This window comes from Eleutherodactylus coqui, chromosome 2 (genome assembly GCF_035609145.1).
Source record: "Eleutherodactylus coqui strain aEleCoq1 chromosome 2, aEleCoq1.hap1, whole genome shotgun sequence".
Taxonomy (NCBI): domain Eukaryota; kingdom Metazoa; phylum Chordata; class Amphibia; order Anura; family Eleutherodactylidae; genus Eleutherodactylus; species Eleutherodactylus coqui.
In genome coordinates, this window is record NC_089838.1 from 2,232,130 (window position 1) to 2,251,742 (window position 19,613).

The following is a 19,613-nucleotide window of genomic DNA, read 5'->3' on the forward strand; positions in this document are numbered from 1 at the left end:
ACTGTGCTGGGGGCACTATTACTGTGCATGGGTCACTATGGGGCACTATTACTGTGAAGGGGGCAAGAAGGGGCACTATTACTGTGCTGGGGGCACTATTGGGCACTATTACTGTGAATCGGGCAAGAAGGGGCACTATTACTGTGCAGGAGACACTAAGGTGCACTATTTCTGTGCAAGGGACACTATTACTATGAAGGGAGCACTATTACTGTGGTAGCATCAGTAAGGGGCGCTATTACTGTTAGTGTCACTGTGAAGGGGTCTCTAACAAGAACTGTTGCTGTGAGGGAACACCAATGGGCCTGGCTTAGCGTAAAAGGAGTGTGGCCTGGCATGGAGGTATGAATTTGGGGAACAGATGGATCCCAGTATGGCCTTCTCAGACTATACAGGGTTTACGGATTGTAAGTTGTGAGACACACAGGTCTGCAGAGGAGCTGTGTACACAAAACGGTAGGAGGTTTTCATGGCTGTGTGCATAAAGCTTCAGTGATGTAACGTTGCAGCCAGCGCAGTAGATGAGTAACAAACACTTGGTATCCAGGCTGGGAAACACGAACATCTCACGGCTCATTAACGGCCTCAGACATCCGCTGCCCTGGAAGTGGGTATAATTGATGCCCGTTGTCACCCAGCTAGAACTTGTGACCCGCCGTCCTCTGGCCAGGGCTGGATCGCATTGCTGGATTCCAGGGATTACATGCCACACAGTTTCCTAGAGCTCATGTGTGGATGATGATGGAAGTTGTGTCCTTGGGACTGAAATGGCGATGGGCAGGGGTCTCCGCGGCAAAGCCCCCACTGATAGCAACCTATTCCCTATCCTGTGGAGGGGGGACTTGAAATTATGGTATAACCTCTTTAAACAATTTCTTGCCTGAAGCCTGACTGACCGACTACTTGAAGGAAGCCTCAACTTCTCTATCGACTCCCCAAATGACTGAGATGTTGGGAGTTGTAGTGTAGCAGCCAGGGGTTAATCCTGCAGCCCATGGGAGGCAGCACTGTACAAATACTCTCAAGTGTTTGTGTGGGTCTTGGAGATGTGAGATTCCTTCAAGGCGAGTGACATGAAGACCTCTTTGTCCGCCCCCACCGACCGCAGTCCTCGCGGACGTCTCCAGAAGAGAGGAGCATATGACCAGACTGTTAGGAGGTGTTGGGACCAGTGGATGGGGGAACACAAGGTGACCGGGCTCAAGACGCCCCCTACAGACCACCAGTAGAGAGGAGCATCTGACCAGACTGTTAGCAAGTGTTGGGACCAGTAGGTGTGTGAGAGCACACAAGGTGACCGGGCTCAGGACGCCCCCTACAGACCACCAGTAGAGAGGAACATCTGACCAGACTGTTAGGAGGTGTTGGGACCAGCGGATGGGGGCACATAAGGGGACCGGGCTCAGGACGCCCCCTACAGACCACCAGTAGAGAGGACCGTCTGACCAGACTGTTAGGAGGTGTTGGGAACAGTGGATGGGGGCACACAAGGTGACCGGGCTCAGGACGCCCCCTACAGACCACCAGTAGAGAGGAGCATCTGACCAGACTGCTAGGAGGTGTTGGGTCCAGTGGATGGGGGCACAAAGGTGACCAGGCTCAGGATGCCCTCTACAGACTACCAGTAGAGGAGCGTCGGACCAGACTGTTAGGAGGTGTTGGGACCAGTGGATGGGGGGCACACAAGGTGACCGGGCTCAGGACGACCCCTACAGACCATCAATAGAGAGGAGCGTCTGACCAGACTGTTAGGAGGTTTTGGGACCAGTGGATGGGGGCACACAAGGTGACCGGGCTCAGGACGCCCCCTACAGACCACCAGTAGAGGAGCGTTGGATCAGACTGTTAGGAGGTGTTGGGACCAGTGGATGGGGGCACACAAGGTGACCGGGCTCAGGACGCCCCCTACAGACCACCAGTAGAGAGGAGCATCTGACCAGACTGTTAGGGATGTTGGGACCAGTGGATGAGGGCACACAAGGTGACCGGGCTCAGGACGCCCCCTACAGACCACCAGTAGAGAGGAGCGTCTGACCAGACTGTTAGGAGGTGTTGGGAACAGTGGATGGGGGCACACAAGGTGACTGGGCTTAGGACGCCCCCTACAGACCACCAGTAGAGAGGAGCATCTGACCAGACTGTTAAGAGGTGTTGGGACCAGTGGATGGGGGCACACAAGGTGATGGGGCTCAGGATGCCCCCTATAGACCACCAGTAGAGAGGAGCGTCTGACCAGACAGTTAAGGGGTGCTGGGACCAGTGGATGAGGGCACACAAGGTGACCGGGCTCAGGACGCCCCCTACAGACCACCAGTAGAGAGGAGCGTCTGACCAGACTGTTAGGGGGGGGTTGGGACCAGTGGATGAGGGCACACAAGGTGACTGGGCTCAGGACGCCCCCTACAGACCACCAGTAGAGGAGCGTCTGACCAGACTGTTAGGGGGGGGTTGGGACCAGTGGATGGGGGCACACAAGGTGACCGGGCTCAGGACGCCCCCTACAGACCACCAGTAGAGGAGCGTCTGACCAGACTGTTAGGGGGGGTTTGGGACCAGTGGATGAGGGCACACAAGGTGACGTGGCAGAATCCACCCTTAAGGTTTTCCACGTCTCGGACTGTGGCAGTAATCCGCAGCGATGCAAATATCTCACCACAGATCCGCAGGTGTATTCAGCTCTGTTCTGATGCAGAAAGCTGCGACATCAGTGTGAAGAAATGCGACTTTCTTTTCCATATGTGAAATGGTCACCAGATAGACAGCGCCGCGGTCCCCATTCAGTGTTGTGGGATGCAGACTCGCTGCGAACATACCCTCAGGGCTCCTGCAGGCACAGAGACTTCCCCATAGAAGTCTATGAAGGTGCGCAAATGTGCACGAAATGCGTGTGCAAATGCCCGATGCACTGTGAAAAAAGGAATACGTCTGGACCTCATTAGGCTCAATAGCCTTTTAAGTCGCGGCGGGGGGGTGTACCGCGCCCATGTAAACTGCGAGCGCAAGAAGTACAGTAATATGCGCTAAAAGGAGCAGAAGCACATCGTTCGTGGCGCAAATGTGTTGCACTTAGCTGAGCGTTTTTTTGCCCATAGTCTTGTGTGAGGGGCCCGAGGGGCTGGGCACGCTTTTAGTGTCTAAGCGAATGTTTACACTTAGCGAAAAGGCTTCGGACGTTACTGTGGATGTTCTGCATCCCAATCTGCACCCTTCATCTGGTGACCATGCCCTAAAGGCAGACAGAATACTTCCATTCACTGACAGCAGGCAGGAGTCCCAACAAGGGAATGTTCACGCGGAGCGGATTTTGGTGTTAATCCACAGCAGGTTTCACCCTTCCAGTCGCGGGGATGTGCGGTCGGCGGTCACGGGGGCGTCGATCCGCGTCAATGGTGCGGGTTTTGACATGGATTTGGTGGGAATTTCCTGCTGTGGTAAACCGTCCCCAACCTCCGCGCCGCGTGACCGCGCCGATGGCGACTGATTGGAGAATGTATTAAGGGCTGCACGACGCAACTCTGGCGTAAGAAAAAAAGTCAATTTACGTCTCACACCACAGTTGCAGAATAATGTGTGACTTTTTGCCCAGCGGGCTGGGCATAGCGGAAGGGAACAGGGCCTCCAACACATTCCCTATAGCTGGCATAGATTATGGCGCAAGTCTACGCCAATTTACAACTGGCGTCGCTTTGAATGTCTGGTGCATGGGCAGCGAAAGCAAAAAACGCCATTCCTAATAGATATTAAAAAGCTGTACGCATCTTGCTGCCGTGAGGCTACGGTGCCCACCAAGACGTGCCAGGCTTAGTGCCAAGGTTGCCAACCGCTATTATAATGACTGCGTGTTTCCCATAAAGGTGGATCACCAGATCCTTGCAGGGTTAGCCCCGTCTGACAGTTCTCTGCGGGTTGGCGCTGGTTCCGGTGGTTCTGCGGTGAGCCGCTCTGCTGCTGGCGATGACTACATTGTGCACATTTTTGGAGGCTGGATCAGCTGTTAACCCGTGGGGGGGGGGGGGCCTGGGTGAGACGCTCCTCTGGATCCGAGGGGATTGGGTTTGCTGCAGCAATCACACGCAGACCGCAGAGGCTCCCAGCCGCAGGGTGTATCTGCTGGTGTTACGCGGACGCCATGGGTGAGGCTGATGACAGAGAGCACAAGGGAACCGATGCGTGACGCTCGTTAATTGTGTGCAGCACAATCCTCCATACCAGCTGCGCCACTGTGGCAATTGCTTGTATGGCAACTACTTGTAAACTGCTACGAACTTTGATCCCCCACTAAGCAGTGGTCCCAGCGGTCGGGCCCTCATCAATCTAATGTTTATTAGCTATCCGGCTAATGAGCGCTGTTGGCTGGAATATCCCTTTAAGGATAACTTTTAATTGGTAGCAGTCTGTTGCATAAATACTCACACCCCTAAAATGTATTCAAGGGGGGGGGGGGGGTGCGTCCAGCGGTCGGACCCTCAGCAATCTAATGTTTATTAGCTATCCGGCTAACGAGCGCTGTTGGCTGGAATATCCCTTTAAGGATAACTTTTAGTCTGTAGGGGGTGCGTTCTGCGGTCAGACCCTCAGCAATCTGCGGCCGCTAATGTACAAGTTCTGTGCGGTTTGGCGATGCGCGATGTATTAAAACATTGTTTCTAATGGGTTCACTCACACGGCATGTTTTGTCTCGCAGGGCGGAAAAACGGAAGCGGGTATTATGGGACTTGCAACGTGCGGCGTCTGACAGGTTGCGCAGCGGCGGGGAGTTTGCGTGCTGTGCGCGTTGCGCCTGGCGATCTTGGACCGTGTGAATACATTACCCATCCAGCGGACGTGCGATTGGCTCCATTAGCTGGGATGTCCCTTTAAGGATAATTACGGGTCCGTGGCATGAATCCATTAATCCAGCGGGGGTCCCAGCGGTCAGACCCTCATCATCATACCTGCTGGGATATCCCTTTAAGGATCCTTATTAATGACTGGCAGTCCGTTACATAAATATTTCTTTGCATTCCTGACAACCCGCCGCCTGACACCATTAGACGGGCATCGGACCTTCTAACACAGCAGGGACCCCCCGTTATCGCTCGCCGTTCGCTGCGGTTACCAATCATGTACGTCAAAACACCGCGCCGGCCAGCGATGGCTTCATGTACGGGGCGCGGGGCGACCTTCTGCTAGTTTGTATCTCGCTGTACGGTTGGAGGCCGGCGATAGCGACAAACTGCGGATGAAGAGTAACGCATGCCTGTCCGTTGTGTCCCCACAGTGATAAGAGCCAAGGTCGTGGGCAAGAAGCTGATGAACGACGGCCCCTTCGGGACCATGCGCTACACGATAAAACAGATGAAGGTAAGAAGCTATGTGGTGGGGGGCACAGAGGATGCTAGGAGAGGGGGGCGCTGATGTAGGAGGGGGGGGGCGCGGGCGCTGATATACGGGGGGGCACCGATGTAGGGGGGCATTGATATACGGGGGGGGGGGGCGCTGATGTAGGGGGGGCGCTGATATAGGGGGGGCGGCGCTGATATACGAAGGGGGCGCTGATATACGAGGGGAGGGCTGATATACAGGGGGGGGCGCTGATATACGGGGGCGTTGCAGGGTAGCCATATGACAGGGCTGCCCATATGGAGATATATAGTGGCAGGGTCAGCAGCACTAGTGATGTCACCCGCAGACCCCCTGTGACGTCAGGCGGGTGTTATCAGCTCCATGTGCTGACCTCATACACGGCTATTTAACCCTGCAGACCCCCCGAGACCCCCAGAGGGCGGACGTGCTGTAGCGCTCTGATTAGGTCATGTGTTTACAGGGTCCGTAAACAGATGAAGTCAGCGGCCTCGCCCCTCCGCAGAGGTCTGCACTGGGTTAGGGTGGTCTCGCCGTTCTGCGTCCAACCTGTGACATTCTACATTTTAACGCTTCTGGGCACATAAAACGATTTTCCGCTGCACATAATAAAACGGGACGGATCGTTCCTGGTCCCGGGAGGCTGCCGGCCCGCAGACAGGAGTGGCAGAGCTGTCGCTGCCAATCCTCCCTTAGTAGAAGAGTCCAAATCCAGTCTTCTTAAAGGAGCACTGCCATTGTTTTCTGTTATCAGTCATTTCAGGCGGACTAGCTCCAGCGCTGAAGGAGGCATTTCCATCCACTTATAACGCTCCTGCACTATTATAAGCTGATGAGGGAACACGCTGTGCCTCTCCGTGGCTGGTCAGGGGATCCTTCACACACTCAGGGGGCACACGCACCTGTTACCTGCCCTCAGGGAGTTCGGGCTTCCTATGTGTGTGTGTGTATATATATATATATATATTATAGTCAACTTTGGAGAAGTAACATCAAGGTGATTCCAAAAATGGGAACAAAAAGACCCCAGACCCCTCTTCATATAGAAATGCAGGACCTGACACCCCCACCCTTGTATACTGACCCAGGCTAGAGACAACCTATATATAGATTCCAGGCCAGACCCACCCTATAGACAGATCAGACCACCCCTGTATATGGAGCCTGGACTAAATCCTCCCATATACAAACCACAGATCAGGCCTCTCTGTATACCAAGACCAGACCCACACTATATACAGACCTCAGCCCAGCCCAGACCCATCCTGTGGACAGACCCCAGATCTGACCACTCTTGTAATCAGACCCCAGTCCAGACACCGGACCCCATATACAAAACCCAGATCAAACCACCTGTATGGAGACCCAAGGTCAGACCGACCCTATCTACAGACCAGACCCCACCATGTATACCAACCCCAGAGCAGACCCGCCCTGTATACAGACACCTCTATAAACAGAACTCAGACCAGACCCCCCTGCCACACTCCTATACAGACCCCTGTCCAGACCCACCCTGAAGACAGACCCCACCCAAGCACCACTGTAACAGAGCTCGGACCAAACCCAACCTGTACATGGACCCAAGGCCAGACCCACCCTGTAGGCTCCAAACCGGTCCACAGACGTCCCGTTTAGATCTCACACCAGAGGTTCAGCTACTCACCTTTCCCCATCCCTGCGCCTCCCAACGCTCCCGGGTGTGCTTCCAGGAGTTCGAGTCTACGCTCCTTTTTCCAGACCTCTCCATGACAAGTATGATATATAGGGGTCTCATCTGTTGTATCTGGACAGCTGGCATCTAATATGACGGCCATCCCATCATTGGGATGGTCACCAGAGATGAGCGAACGTACTCGTTAAGGGCAATTTCGCAATCGAGCATCGCTATTTTCGAGTACCTGGCTACTCGGGTGAAAAGATTCGGGGGGGGGGGTGGCGTGGTGGAGAGGGGGGTAGCAGTGGGGAACAGGGGGAGCTCTCTCCCCCTCACTCCCCTCTGCAACCCCCCGCTCACCCTTGGCGCCCCCCGAATCTTTTCGTCCGAGTAGTCAGGTACTCGAAAATAGCGATGCTCGATTGCGAAATCGCCCTAAACGAGTACGTTCGCTCATCTCTAATGGTCACCCAGCTTTTTGGGAGTCCTGAATAGCAAATCAGCCCAGGTAGGCAGGAATTACTTGTCAGACCTAGGCAGTCATAGCCAATATTAGGGGGAATGGTTCATCGATGTCAGTCATTCAGCCCGTCAGACCTGGGGGGATAATCCGGCTCTTCTGCACCTCTGATCTGGGACTCCAAAATATGGATGGGGTTAAAGGATTTGGCTGCGGCCACCCCCAGTCATGAGGCTGGCTTATTTCCTCACCAAGAAACAGAGGAGAGTAATACTTTGGCACAAAGTCTACAAAACCTGCAACTTATTAAGGGAATAAAGCTTCAGGGAGTAAGGAGCGGGACACGGGCCGTCTGGGTAACAATGGCGGTATTTATCTACAAAGCCGGGGGGCTCAGTCAAGGGGGGGCCGCGATATGATGATTATGAGATTCAGCTGCGCTGGTGGAGGAGAAAGGCAGAGGTTCTGTTGTGCCGAAGAAGATTTCCAGATAGGGAGATTTGCTACAACGTTTGCAACATTGTATCAGTGGCTGGAATTGTCAGATGTAGCAGAGTTGAATTCGTCATTGGGTATAACTCATGATATGGTTTTGCACAGAACTGCAGGTAGGCTAGGGCCACACTGGCAGGTTAGTGGATGTAGCCCCATGGTGGGTTCGCTATGTTACCATGTGATACTGTACTAGGGCTGGGACAAGCGATCTGTAGATTTGGGTATTTCAGCAAGTTGCAACCAACTCCTGCATAGAGTTTATGCATCTCTACGGCCGACGATATTGCAGTTTGACCATAGATCCATTAGGACGCTCGGCTGTAGCGGTCACCTGGCCCCAGCGTTACAGACGTTGTACCAAGATTGCAAGTTTTCCCCTATTTATAGGATAGGGAATAACTTGCTGACCCCTGCTGAGACTCCCTCTGGCTGATCCCAAGATTGGGGGTTCCATGTCCTGACTGCGGGGTTACTGCACCCCACGGAGTGAGCAGGAGACTGAAGTGGTAGAGGCTGTATCAGAGCATCTCCCCAAACTGACTCATGTCACCTAACGGGGTACAGCAGAGAGCAAGCAGTAGAGGTCAGGTGAAAGGCCTGCCACGGATGCTACCACAGCAGGTGAAACACAGAACGACGATACACCATGTGGAAGGAGAAGGAGGTTCCATTGCCACACGGGACTCTGCCTCTGAGGTTGATGACAGCGCCATGAAACGAAAAAAGGACAACGCTACAGGACACAGGAGACCGGTCTCCAGCCATCTAGTGTGCACACTGTAGGGACCATGACATATAGATGGATGTGGACTGGGGGGAAGGGGGGATTTAGCTGCAAAGGGACTGTAGTCAAACCCAGGAATTTGATGGGCCATTCAACATTACCTGAATTAGTAAGTGGTGCCATGTGTAGATACTTATCGTATAATGGTAGAGTTGGAAGGGACCTCCAGGGTCATCGGGTCCAACCACTGCTCAGTGAGGGATGTATTGGTGTTATGCCCCAGTATGTTACATGAGAACGATGGCCTACATTTTGTGTGGTCCTTAAGATGTATGTTTGCACCTACGGTGTGCAAGTCTGTGATGTCCGAATTATGCCGTGGGTCTCCAAAAGTACAGTAAGGCTGCTTTCACCTCTGCTCTAGAACTTCCATTCAGAAGTTCCCTTGAGATCCAGTACAAAATACCAGAAGAAAATGTTCTGCATGAAGGAGCTTTTCACCTGCTAAAATGCAGGACAGCTAGGTAGAAACCAAATGGACCCCATTGCACTCGATGGGGTCTGTTCAGTGCTGTCCACGTCCATCATAAGACAGATCGATTCCATCAGGGAATTCCCCTTTCCTGCTCCAATAATGGGACCCCAGAAGCAGATGTGAAAGCAGCCTTAGCTGAGTTATGGAGAGCGATAATAAGATCTCAGGATGACCAGATGCCTCCCATCGAATAGGAAAGAATGAAGCCAATAGGGTCTCAGGATGAGTAGAAGTAGAGAAAGACGTTTGAGACATTTAGGATGATGGATAATGTCCACCACTTACTCACCAGCAAAGAAAGATGCAAACAGATGTCTCATCAACCAAAATAGGAGGATGACATTTGTTGATCATATACCAGTGGTGCAAAGAAGTCCTCCTGGTGAGCATTTGTCTTGCACCAATGAATCTAAGAAGGTCTCAAGATGAGCACCTCTAGCCAACAAGTAGGGTAGGTATATCTGTCTTTATTCCTGCACCAGAAGAACATAGGGCATCTCCAAACGAACAGATATCTGACCAACCAACAGTTCTCAGGACACGAAAATGTCTCAGTGAGCAGAAGGGAAGGATGGTGTTACCCGGTCATGGGCCAAGAAGGAAAATAAGGTCCTGAGATGAGGAGAGGTCTTATTAACGAATAGGGTTGGTGTCCACTCATGCAACGGAAGAGCAGAGGAGTTCTCAGGACACATATTTGTCTTCCATCTAATAGAAAAGAATAAGACAAAGAAGGTCACAGGGCTAGTAGAAGCAAAGAAAAAAAAGACAATCAGACGTCTTATTACCTAATAAAGAAGGATGATGTCCACCAGTTACGCTCCAGCAAAGAAAGAATGAGCAGATGTCTTATCAACCAAAAGAGTTGAAGTTCTCTAGATAAGTAGAGGTTTTATTACTGCACCTAATAAAGAAGGATGACGTCCATTACGTATGCAGCAGCAAGATGAGCAGATGTCTCTCCAAATGAAAGTGGAAGTCCTTGAGACAAGAAGACATCTTATTACCTAATAAAGAAGGATGATGTCCACTGCTTATGCACCAGCGAATAAGCAAACGATGATGAGCAGATGTCTCACCTACCAAACTAGGAAGATGATGTTCTTTGTGCAAATAAGGTCTCATGATGTTCATTTGTCAGGACCAACGAAGCTAAAAGGGGCCTTAAGAAGGTCCCAAGATGAGCACACGTCTCGCTAACATGTAGGTTTGGTATATTACTTGTTTTCCATGCGCAAGACAACTCAGAATATCCAGATGTGTCACCAACCTAAGGTGTCTTAATAATCTAAAGGGACGTATGGTGTTCACTGGTCATGAACCAAAAAGGTAAAGAAGGTCCCAGGATGGACATATGTCTCATTAACCAATAGGGTTGCTCTCTACCCATGCACCAGATGTGCTGGAGAGTTCTCGAGATAAACATAGGTCTTCCATTTAAGAATGAAACAAAGAAGGCCTAGAAGAAGTAAAGTTAAAACGTTCTTGAGACAAGTTTTACTAGCTAATGAAGAAGGATGATGTCCACCTCTTACCCACCAGCAAAGAAAGATGAGCAGATGTCTCTGACCAAAATTGGAGGATGGTGACCATCGCTTACATGCCTGTGGAGCAAAAAAGGTCCAGTGACCAGAAGGGAAGGATGGCATTCATTGGTCATGCAACAATAAGGCTAAGAAGGTCCCAAGATGAGCATTTGTCTCACCAACATATAGGGTAGGTATATTGATTTTCACTCATGCACCAAAAGAGCACAGAACATCTCAGAAAAAGCAGATGTGTCACCAACTAAAAGGTCTCAGGACACAAAGATGTCTTAATGACCAGAAGGGAAGAATGGTGTTCATTGGTCATGGACCAAAAAGGGAAAGAGTGATGAGCAGATGTCTCACTAAACAATAGGGGTCTTCTAGACTTATGCACCAGAAGAATAGAGAAGACCTCGAGATGAATAGATGCCTCACTAACCAAAAGAGAAGGCTGGTGGTCTTCATTCATGCACCAACTTAAAGAACGTCTTAGAATAAGCAGATGTCTTGAAAAAAGAAGCAATTGCATTCATTACTCGTGCACCAATGGAACAAAGAAGGTTCCAAGTAATGTCTCTCAGCTTATAGGAGAGGGCTTTGTTCTGCCTTGGCCCAGGATGATCACCAACCTTCGGTGTTGATGAGTAGCGTGTGTGGTGTTAAGTTTTTGGATTTTGGTCTGTCCCAATGACTGTAAGTACAGATCATGTAGGAGATATTACGGTTACTAAGAACATTTGGAAGTCCTCCTAATCGCATGCAATGTTTTTACCGACATGTTAGACAAGAAAAGTTCTTGAAAAGTTGTATCAAGATTATCGAGGCCGATGATGTAACTGATGTCGACTCTGCATAGTCGTAAAATGACAGCTCCAAGAGCTCTGAGCGTGGCAGTCCACCAACATTCTACTCTGAAGTCACCATTGGCCACTAATAAAAGTTGCAGCGTCCACCCAGCGAGCCATCTGGGCCTGATAAGGAGAAAGCTGGGACTGATTAGCTTGTCAAGCACCCAATAAAATCAGACTGAGACTGATTAGCAGAACCGGGTTGTGAAGCGGACACCATTCTGAGGGTCAAAAAAATGAGCTCCACAATATCATAGTGCTACCAGTGTGCCATCTTAAGGTCGTTTTAGGGGGTGGCAAACAAGGCAATTGCCCAGGTCACACATTTCCTAGGGGGTCCGCATAGAGCAAACAAAAACCACCTAGTACTATGTAGTGGTGTGTGGTGGCTTTATCTGGGAACTATATGACAAGATGATGTAGAAACTGTCAGTATCATGTGGGAGCTATATGGCAGTATTATTTGGGAGCTATATGGCAGTATTATTTGGGAATTGCTATACAGGTGTATTACTTCTAACCATGACCGACATCCATATCTTAGCACGCTTATGCTATCTGTGTAACCCAGGTGTCAGTGGACTGCCGTGGGCTAGGCAAATAGCATGAGGCACTGAATGAACATTTGACGTGTTACAGAGGTGGTGTGGCGCCTGCCCCATCTGTATAGCGCAGTGTTATGTGGGAACTACATGGCAGTAATATGTAGGAGCTATACGGTAGTATTGTGTGGACTCTATTATTTGGGCATTAGACGGTGGTATTATGTCCCCTGTATATGGCAGCATTATCTAAGCACTATAAGGAGGTTTTATGTGACATGTATTTGGTAATTGACTAGGTGCTTTATAGAGGTATTATGTGAATTGCATTGGGTAGTATCTAGGCATTATATGGCGGTATTACGTGAATTGCATTAGGTAGTATCTAGGCATTATATGGCGGTATTATGTGGGCAGTATTTGGTAGTATTGTGTAGGCGATATATGGCGGTATTATCTGGCCTGTATTAGACAGTATTATCTTGACACTGTATAGTAGTATTATTTGGGATGAAATAAGAAAAAAAATGTCTAAATATGGCAAGGAGAGGAAGACTCCTTGTTTGTAGCCTCGGGCTGCATTTTCTTGTCTTCAACCTCTGCTATCCCATCACAAATACTCCCTAAACACACGCAGCTCCTGGCTCGTCTTATAGGTGGAAGACATCCAGACAATATGGAGCGCATATTTAGAAAGTTCATTCTGCAAATGTACATCTTTTTTCTTGGCAATGTTCATCAGAATGTATTGTTTGAAATTGACTCCTCGTGTTTCCTGATTCCCTACAGATGTACCGTGGCTTTAAGAAGATGCCTCATGTACAGTATATCTACACGGAGTCTTCAGAGAGCCTGTGCGGAGTCAAGCTGGAGGTCAACAAGTACCAGTATCTCATCACAGGTGGGCACTAGATCCTAAAATCCCATGTAAGTAGGCCGATCCTGATTGCCTCACCCCCTGTGACCACAAGTGTGGCGATGAGCGAACCAAAACGGTAGAACCCTATTTTGGGTCAAACTTTGCTAAAACACCTGAACATCAGGTGGTTCATCTTGGCTGATCCTGCTATGGAAGCGGATGCAAAAAGAAGGAAGAAGGAGAAAAAGACGAAAACCTGCTACAAAAAGGCAAAGGAAGAAGGAAAAAAGGTGGCAGAATAAGAAGAGGGGAAAAGGAAGGAAGAAGAAAAAGGAAAATAAAATCCTTCGTGCTTTTCATAATTTTTCCTTCTTTTTTTTCTTCTTTTTCCCTTTTACTTTAACTTTGCCCTAAAGCAGCTCACAAGTACTTAGATGCCCTCCTAGATGACCTAAGAGTGCTATACAGGGCTCTCAGACAGTGTTATACAGCAGTTTGGGGGGTCTTGGTGAAGTTGCGGTTTGGTTCAAACTAATTCTGGCCAAACCAAACTTTTGGCTGAACTTCGGTGAACTGGCTGAACTGAAGCTTTCAAACATTCGCTCATCACTACTCAATGGGTGCTGCCTTATTAGCAAAAGCTAACCATAGGATGGGGGCGCCAGGAGCCTCTGCCGTCGGTAGCTGAGCCGATAGTGGTGTCCAATAGCCCTCGAAAAGGGGCCGAATTCTTATCCTTGATAAAGAACAACTTTCCGTTTGCTACATACGCCACTGCCAATCCGAGATTTGGCAAGCCCAGGAAGCATGTATCTAGTGCCAATGTTTGTAGCTACCCCTCCTAGACGTGAAGGGAGCGCTCTTTTGGCCCATGCTGAGGACCTCCCCGGTCCGGGCTGTGAACATCGGTACTCGTTGGCGTTATCTGCGGCTGAGGGAAGGGCTCCATAGATTCCATCCACCCTCTTCATATCAAGCCAGCGAGAAAGTGATAACATACCTAAATATTCTTGGGGTCCTGCCCAAATATTGCACAATGAGGTGTTATCACAGGAGCAGCTCCCATGTAGACGTGAACGGTTTTATCAGCTTCAGGATTCTCCAAGTAGAAGGATTCACGGGCGGCTGTAGGGACACAGATCTGCGTTTTCTCAGGCAGAACGTGTTGAGTTCTTATGTCCGGTGAACGAAGCTCACGCGTCATTATAGAGAATGCCAACACGTTCTGCTTGAGAATGCCATCGCTCACATTGCCTGTAATGAAGAAACATCACTGTGCTAACATGAGAACGAATAAAGTTATGTTAAAATGAAGCCCGCCATTGTTTTTCTGGTGGAATTCTCTGCTCGCTTGATATATCACACACCTACCTTACAATTAGTACATTTAGAGCTGAATCCAATTGATGGCGGCATTCAAAATGGCCGTCATGTTGGTGACCTAGCCTAACAGGTTTTCCCCGAAGCTTATATGCAAAATTGGATCACACTTTTGGGAATATATATGTATTTTTAGGGGAAAATGTATTCTAACACACCTCATTTTCTTTCCCCTAGGGCGTGTATATGAGGGGAAGGTATATACTGGTCTGTGTAACCTGATTGAGAAGTGGGATAAGCTGACACTTCCCCAACGCAAAGGACTCAACCACCGTTACCACCAGGGGTGTAGCTGCAAGGTAAGGGGGGGCTTGTTTGCCCTTTATCTGGGGTGCAGTCTAGTCTATGTTCCCTACACAGAGTTGGCCTATTACACAGCTTGATAATCAGGCAAGAATGGTTCTGGGAATGCTCTTTTGTTGGATCATTGGGCTGTGTGAAGGTGCCGCCAATCAGATCACATCTTTGATGCGGCACATCATCCCGTGTGAATGGGGAGGGGGGGGGGGGGGTGCTGCAAATACTGATGAAGCTCATTCGTAAATGATCGAATCAACAATCATTTGTTTGCCAACATAGTTTGAATTAGACTGGTAGACAAGCGCCAATCCCGTTGATCGATGCCCTTATCGCCAGCACATCCACGAAGGTCAAAGGATCTTAAGTGTCACTCAGCAGTGGTAGAGAATGTCTTATTATTGGGACGCTATCACTTAGGCAGACCAATTCCGATAGTAACAACATACACTATATTGATTGTATGGGGACGCATATAAAAGGGGCCAAACTCCATTTCATCCACACTTTTTAATCTGGTGTTCTTAGAAAGAAAATCCTGCTGCCCCTACTATGTAAAGATGACCCACCCTGAGCCCACGACTGCCTCCCCGCCTGCAGGGCGTTGTGCTTCACAGAGCTGAGAAATGCTATTTTCCTGCCTGGATGACCTGATGCAGTTCTGCCTGCCATACAGTAGACTGCTCCGTCAGGTTGCACAGACCTGTTTTAGGTCCCTCCCACTCTAGTGGTCCCTCCCACTCTAGAGGTTCCTCCTATTTTAGATTTAAAGGAAACTTATCATCAACTATAAGAATCATAAACTAAGTTATAGTGCTTAAAGTTTAGGTGACATGGAGTCTGGGGGGCCTCTTTTCATACTCATGTAGCCCCTGTTCCTGCAAGGTCAGCACACACAGCAATCATGACTTGGAGGATGCCAGTAACTGCAGGTTACATGATGAGGGGGGTAGTGATTTCCCAAGCCTTGGGCGGTCCAGAAGCCGGGCTGAACTAGAAGAAGGGCTGGCGATGGGCTTTGTAGCCTAATAAAAGCCATGGGTACATTCTGCCTCTTCATACCTCAAGCAAGGATCAACACGTGAAAGACAAGAGCTCCAGTGAAGCAGATGGCAGAAGAGCTACTTCATTAGATGGCCTAGCGGGTGGCAGCTCGGGGGACAGCATGGATACGGGACTTAATCTGGTCACCAACAGCCTGTGGTAGTCAGTGAGGAACATGAGGTAGGCCCCAGCTGCAGGTCCACTCACCCTCCAGACTCTGCCCCAGTCCTGAAGAGCAGCCAGGTCATGGCAGCAGGCCTGGCACTAGGACATGGGTCGCCCGCTCCTTCCGTGTACCAAGAAATACTGCCGCCTACCCCTCCTCTATTGAGGCCGATCACTCGCCAAAGCAGGCATTCGTGTCCAACTACCCGTAGGCACTACTCTTCCACCAGGCCTCCTGCAATGGTGGTGGACGTGACTGGTAATGCTAGGCCTCGTCCCTAGGAGACTGCGGCGAGGAGCAGTTTGTACAGCCTTCCCAGGAATCTCTTTCTGCCCTTTCCCAGGGGACCTTTCCTTTACCCGATGCACAAGAAAATTTCCCATGTAACCGCAGGGACTGCATGGTTTCTGGTACACAAGGGTGGCCGCCCCGAACACAAGGTCAGACATCCGGTGAGGTGTTACCTGATACTTTACAGGAGTACATACAGGTGTCCATATCTTCATCATTGGCTGCCTTTTGCCCGCTCCTGGCTGGTTTTGCAGGGCAGCCTGTTCTCACACAGGAACCAGTGTGCGGGAGCGACACCACTATGAGCAGCGCCGTCACTGCCTCGGCACGAGGAAAAGAAAGGTCTTGAGCCAGACACTGCTCTCCTGTCTCCGTCTTGCAGATCTCGGGGAAGATCACTCTTGTTGAGGAAGATGGCACAGAGACTGACAATGGCAGCGGGGTGGCTCGCCTGCCTGGTCTGAACATCGAACGGGCGAGTGGTCCAGAAGCCAACGATCTTTGTCATCATCTCATTTTTCCTTGCCATCCTCTAAGCCATAGTCTGGCTCATCCTGGAGGCCACATCATCCCAGGAAGCAGTCAGAGCATCAGTAGAACTGATCCCACATCAGGGCGCAAGTGGTCCCAAGAGGTGTCTTTGGTTCACCTACTAAGCGGAGTACTGTCTGAGGGTCTTTTCAAGATGAGATCACTTGCTTCGATGCATGGCTTCATCCAGAAATGGTCTCTGGTGGAGATATTTTCTTCCTCAAAGAGTATTTTGAGCGTCAGCAAGACGAGGAGATTGTTCCTCCCTGCCACAGCTGTTAAAGTTCTCAGCCTGCTAATGGCCACGAATAGTCCATGACAGACTTGATCTTTTGGGACACTAATTTTTACGGAGTTGCCCCTCTGGGCACTCATTTCTCCAATGAGGTTAGGAAATATATTTGGTATCAGGAATTTGTTGGCGTTTGGTCCCTAATCTCAGTGGATCATATTGCATCACCATTGGTGCCTGTTGGCTGTCCAATGACTAACATTGCTGTTCCTTGCGAATTGCAGTCTGTTTCCATAAATCCAAGCAGCCCCCGAGAGCGGACACTTTAGAGAACACTGGTGAGCATCAATGAAATGGGCCTTGGGTAGCCCTGTACCCCAGGAGATTGGAAGCAAAAGTACTAAGTGAAGGGTCTCAGGCGGGATTTTACATCCCACATGATCGCTCACTTGTTTAGTTTCTTTAGCTGTTAACCTAAAATTAGTGGGGAAAAAATTGCCAGTAGCCCGGGAAAACCTTGCAAAGGAGGTCGAATTTGGTAGGATGTCTGGCCCGTTTTCAGAACTTCATTTCTTCAATCTCAGGGTATCCCCTCCTGGCCTGGTCCCCAAAAGGAAGGGGACAAATAGTTGGTTCATCATCTATGTTTTCCTCATGGGGTTTTGTTTAATGATAGCATATGCATGGAAACAGCTAACATGTCTGACATGTCTTTTGATGTGGCAGTAGAATGGGTACAGCAATCGGGCACTGGTACATTATTGGCGAAATCCAGTATTGAGTCAGCCTTTCACTTACTCCTGGTGAATCCAGACTGCTTTCACCTGCTTGGGTATCAGATGGATGATGTTGTATTGTGACATGTGCTTGCCCATGGGATGATTCGTTTCCTGTTATTATTTTGAAGTTTTTGCATCTTTCTGGAGTTGGTGGTTCGTACGGAAAACAGGCATCCCGTGGGTCATAAGCTACTTGGATGACTGTTTGTCGGCCCTGGTGACAACAGGACATTCTCTCGTCAATTGTCTTTGGCAACCAAGAGTTCAAAACTGGAGCCTTTTATCCATGCCACAGGAGTATGCAGGAGGACCGGCATGTGTGGTGGGTTTTTCAACAGACTTTGAATGGCCAGACAGTTTGTCATGACAGAAGTCACTAATGTTGATCTTAACCTCATGGTGGATGCGTTGGGTACTGCTGGTTTTGCGGCGATTTTTGGTGTTCATTGGCATAAGGCAACCTGGCCGGAGTCTTGGATGCACCTTGGTTTGACACAGACCTTACGTTGTTAGAATTGTTTTTGATCATCGTCTCAGTGGAATTGTGGGACAATTTTGTGACGAACAAGCGCACCCGTTTCTGGGCTGGTATAAGATGGCAGTGGTGCAGGTTGTGAACACTCTTTCTTCTGGTTCTCTGGTTGCTCTATCTAGTTCTCAAGTCTTTACAGCTTAACATCTGCTTTAGGGCGTCACATTTTCCCGATGTACAGAACAGAACAGCTGATGCTTTGTCTTATTTCCAGATGTCAACCTTTCAGGAACTACATCCGGAAGCAGATGAGGACGGGCATCCTTGCCTCAAGCGCTTATGGGCCATCGTCGAGATCAACTTGCAGAGCTGCCAAAAAACTCTGTAGTTCCGCCAACATGGAAGCGTCATTCAAAAGTGCGAAAAGCCTAGCTGGATGTGGCAGGCAGTGACTATCCCAGTGGGTTACTTCCGACGCCTTGAAGCTACATTAGATTACCTGGTTCATCGTCGTTAGTCTGGGGTGTCTTCAGCAGTTGCTAGCAAACAGCTTTGGGCATTGCATTCATGTTGAAGCTATGGGGTCTCCAAAAGAGTTTGTGGCTCTTCAGGTCCTCAATGATTGGAAGAAGGAGGCCGCGGAGCGGGATAAGAGCCAGCTGGAGTCCTTCAACTTATCAACTAGACTTCTATAGGTAATCGTGGCGGTCAGCACGGACGCCTATGAACGTTCTGGTCACCCCCAGCTCTAACAAGCCAAGTGGTTTATTTGTTCAGATGTTGTGTTGTCAGAAGATGTATGAAGGTTGTGTATTCGTCAATCAAAGACCGATAAGGACAGAAGTGGTTTTTGGCGATTGGTTCGTCCTCTCAAGGAAAATTTTATCTGGTTTATTTAATAAAGAATTACTGTGGAGTAACTGGGGCTTAGTTTTTAGCTAACATCGATGGTCGGCCACTTACGCGTTTTCAATTTCATGCGGTTTTCAAAACCTGTCTGGTCACATTCGATTTCAGAATGCATTCATTCATAATCGGGGGGGGGGGGGGGGGGGGCTAAAGTAGCGGACAGATTGGGGTTAGGAGAGTAAGATCAAGCAGGTGGGTAGATGGAGTTTTTATGTCCACCCTGACTTGGTTTTGAACTAATTTGTGTAAGTTTCTTTGTTTTTTTACAGAAGTTAACCCAGCACGGGTTTGGATCTTTGGGTACTTTTTAATTCATTGGGCAGCTAGAAGAGCAGCTCTATTGGAATCAACTTGGGGTTGTCTTCTGTGAAAGTGCATTGGAATGGCGTAAGGGCTTAACAGTGGATCCATGTGCTGCTACAGGTCATCTCAGCCAGCAAAGATTTTAGGTCCTTAGCTATGTTGATGTAGCTGCATGTTGATGTCCGCGTCTCCAGGTTCATCAGATGGGGGCGGTATG

The 19,613-nt window shown here is 49.6% G+C and overlaps 2 protein-coding genes across 2 annotated transcripts in view; one reads left to right on the forward strand and one right to left on the reverse strand.

Moving 5' to 3' along the window:
- The window catches only part of SYN3 (synapsin III), a 318,593-nt gene that overhangs the window by 123,391 nt on the left and 175,589 nt on the right, over positions 1-19,613 (reverse strand). The window lies entirely within an intron of this gene.
- TIMP3 (TIMP metallopeptidase inhibitor 3) overlaps positions 1-19,613 on the forward strand; it is a 41,951-nt gene that overhangs the window by 16,257 nt on the left and 6,081 nt on the right. Inside the window, exons 2-4 of the mRNA XM_066590170.1 lie at positions 5,261-5,343; positions 12,923-13,034; positions 14,550-14,671. Coding sequence (XP_066446267.1) covers positions 5,261-5,343; positions 12,923-13,034; positions 14,550-14,671 — 317 coding nt within the window. The remainder of the gene's footprint in view (positions 1-5,260; positions 5,344-12,922; positions 13,035-14,549; positions 14,672-19,613) is intronic.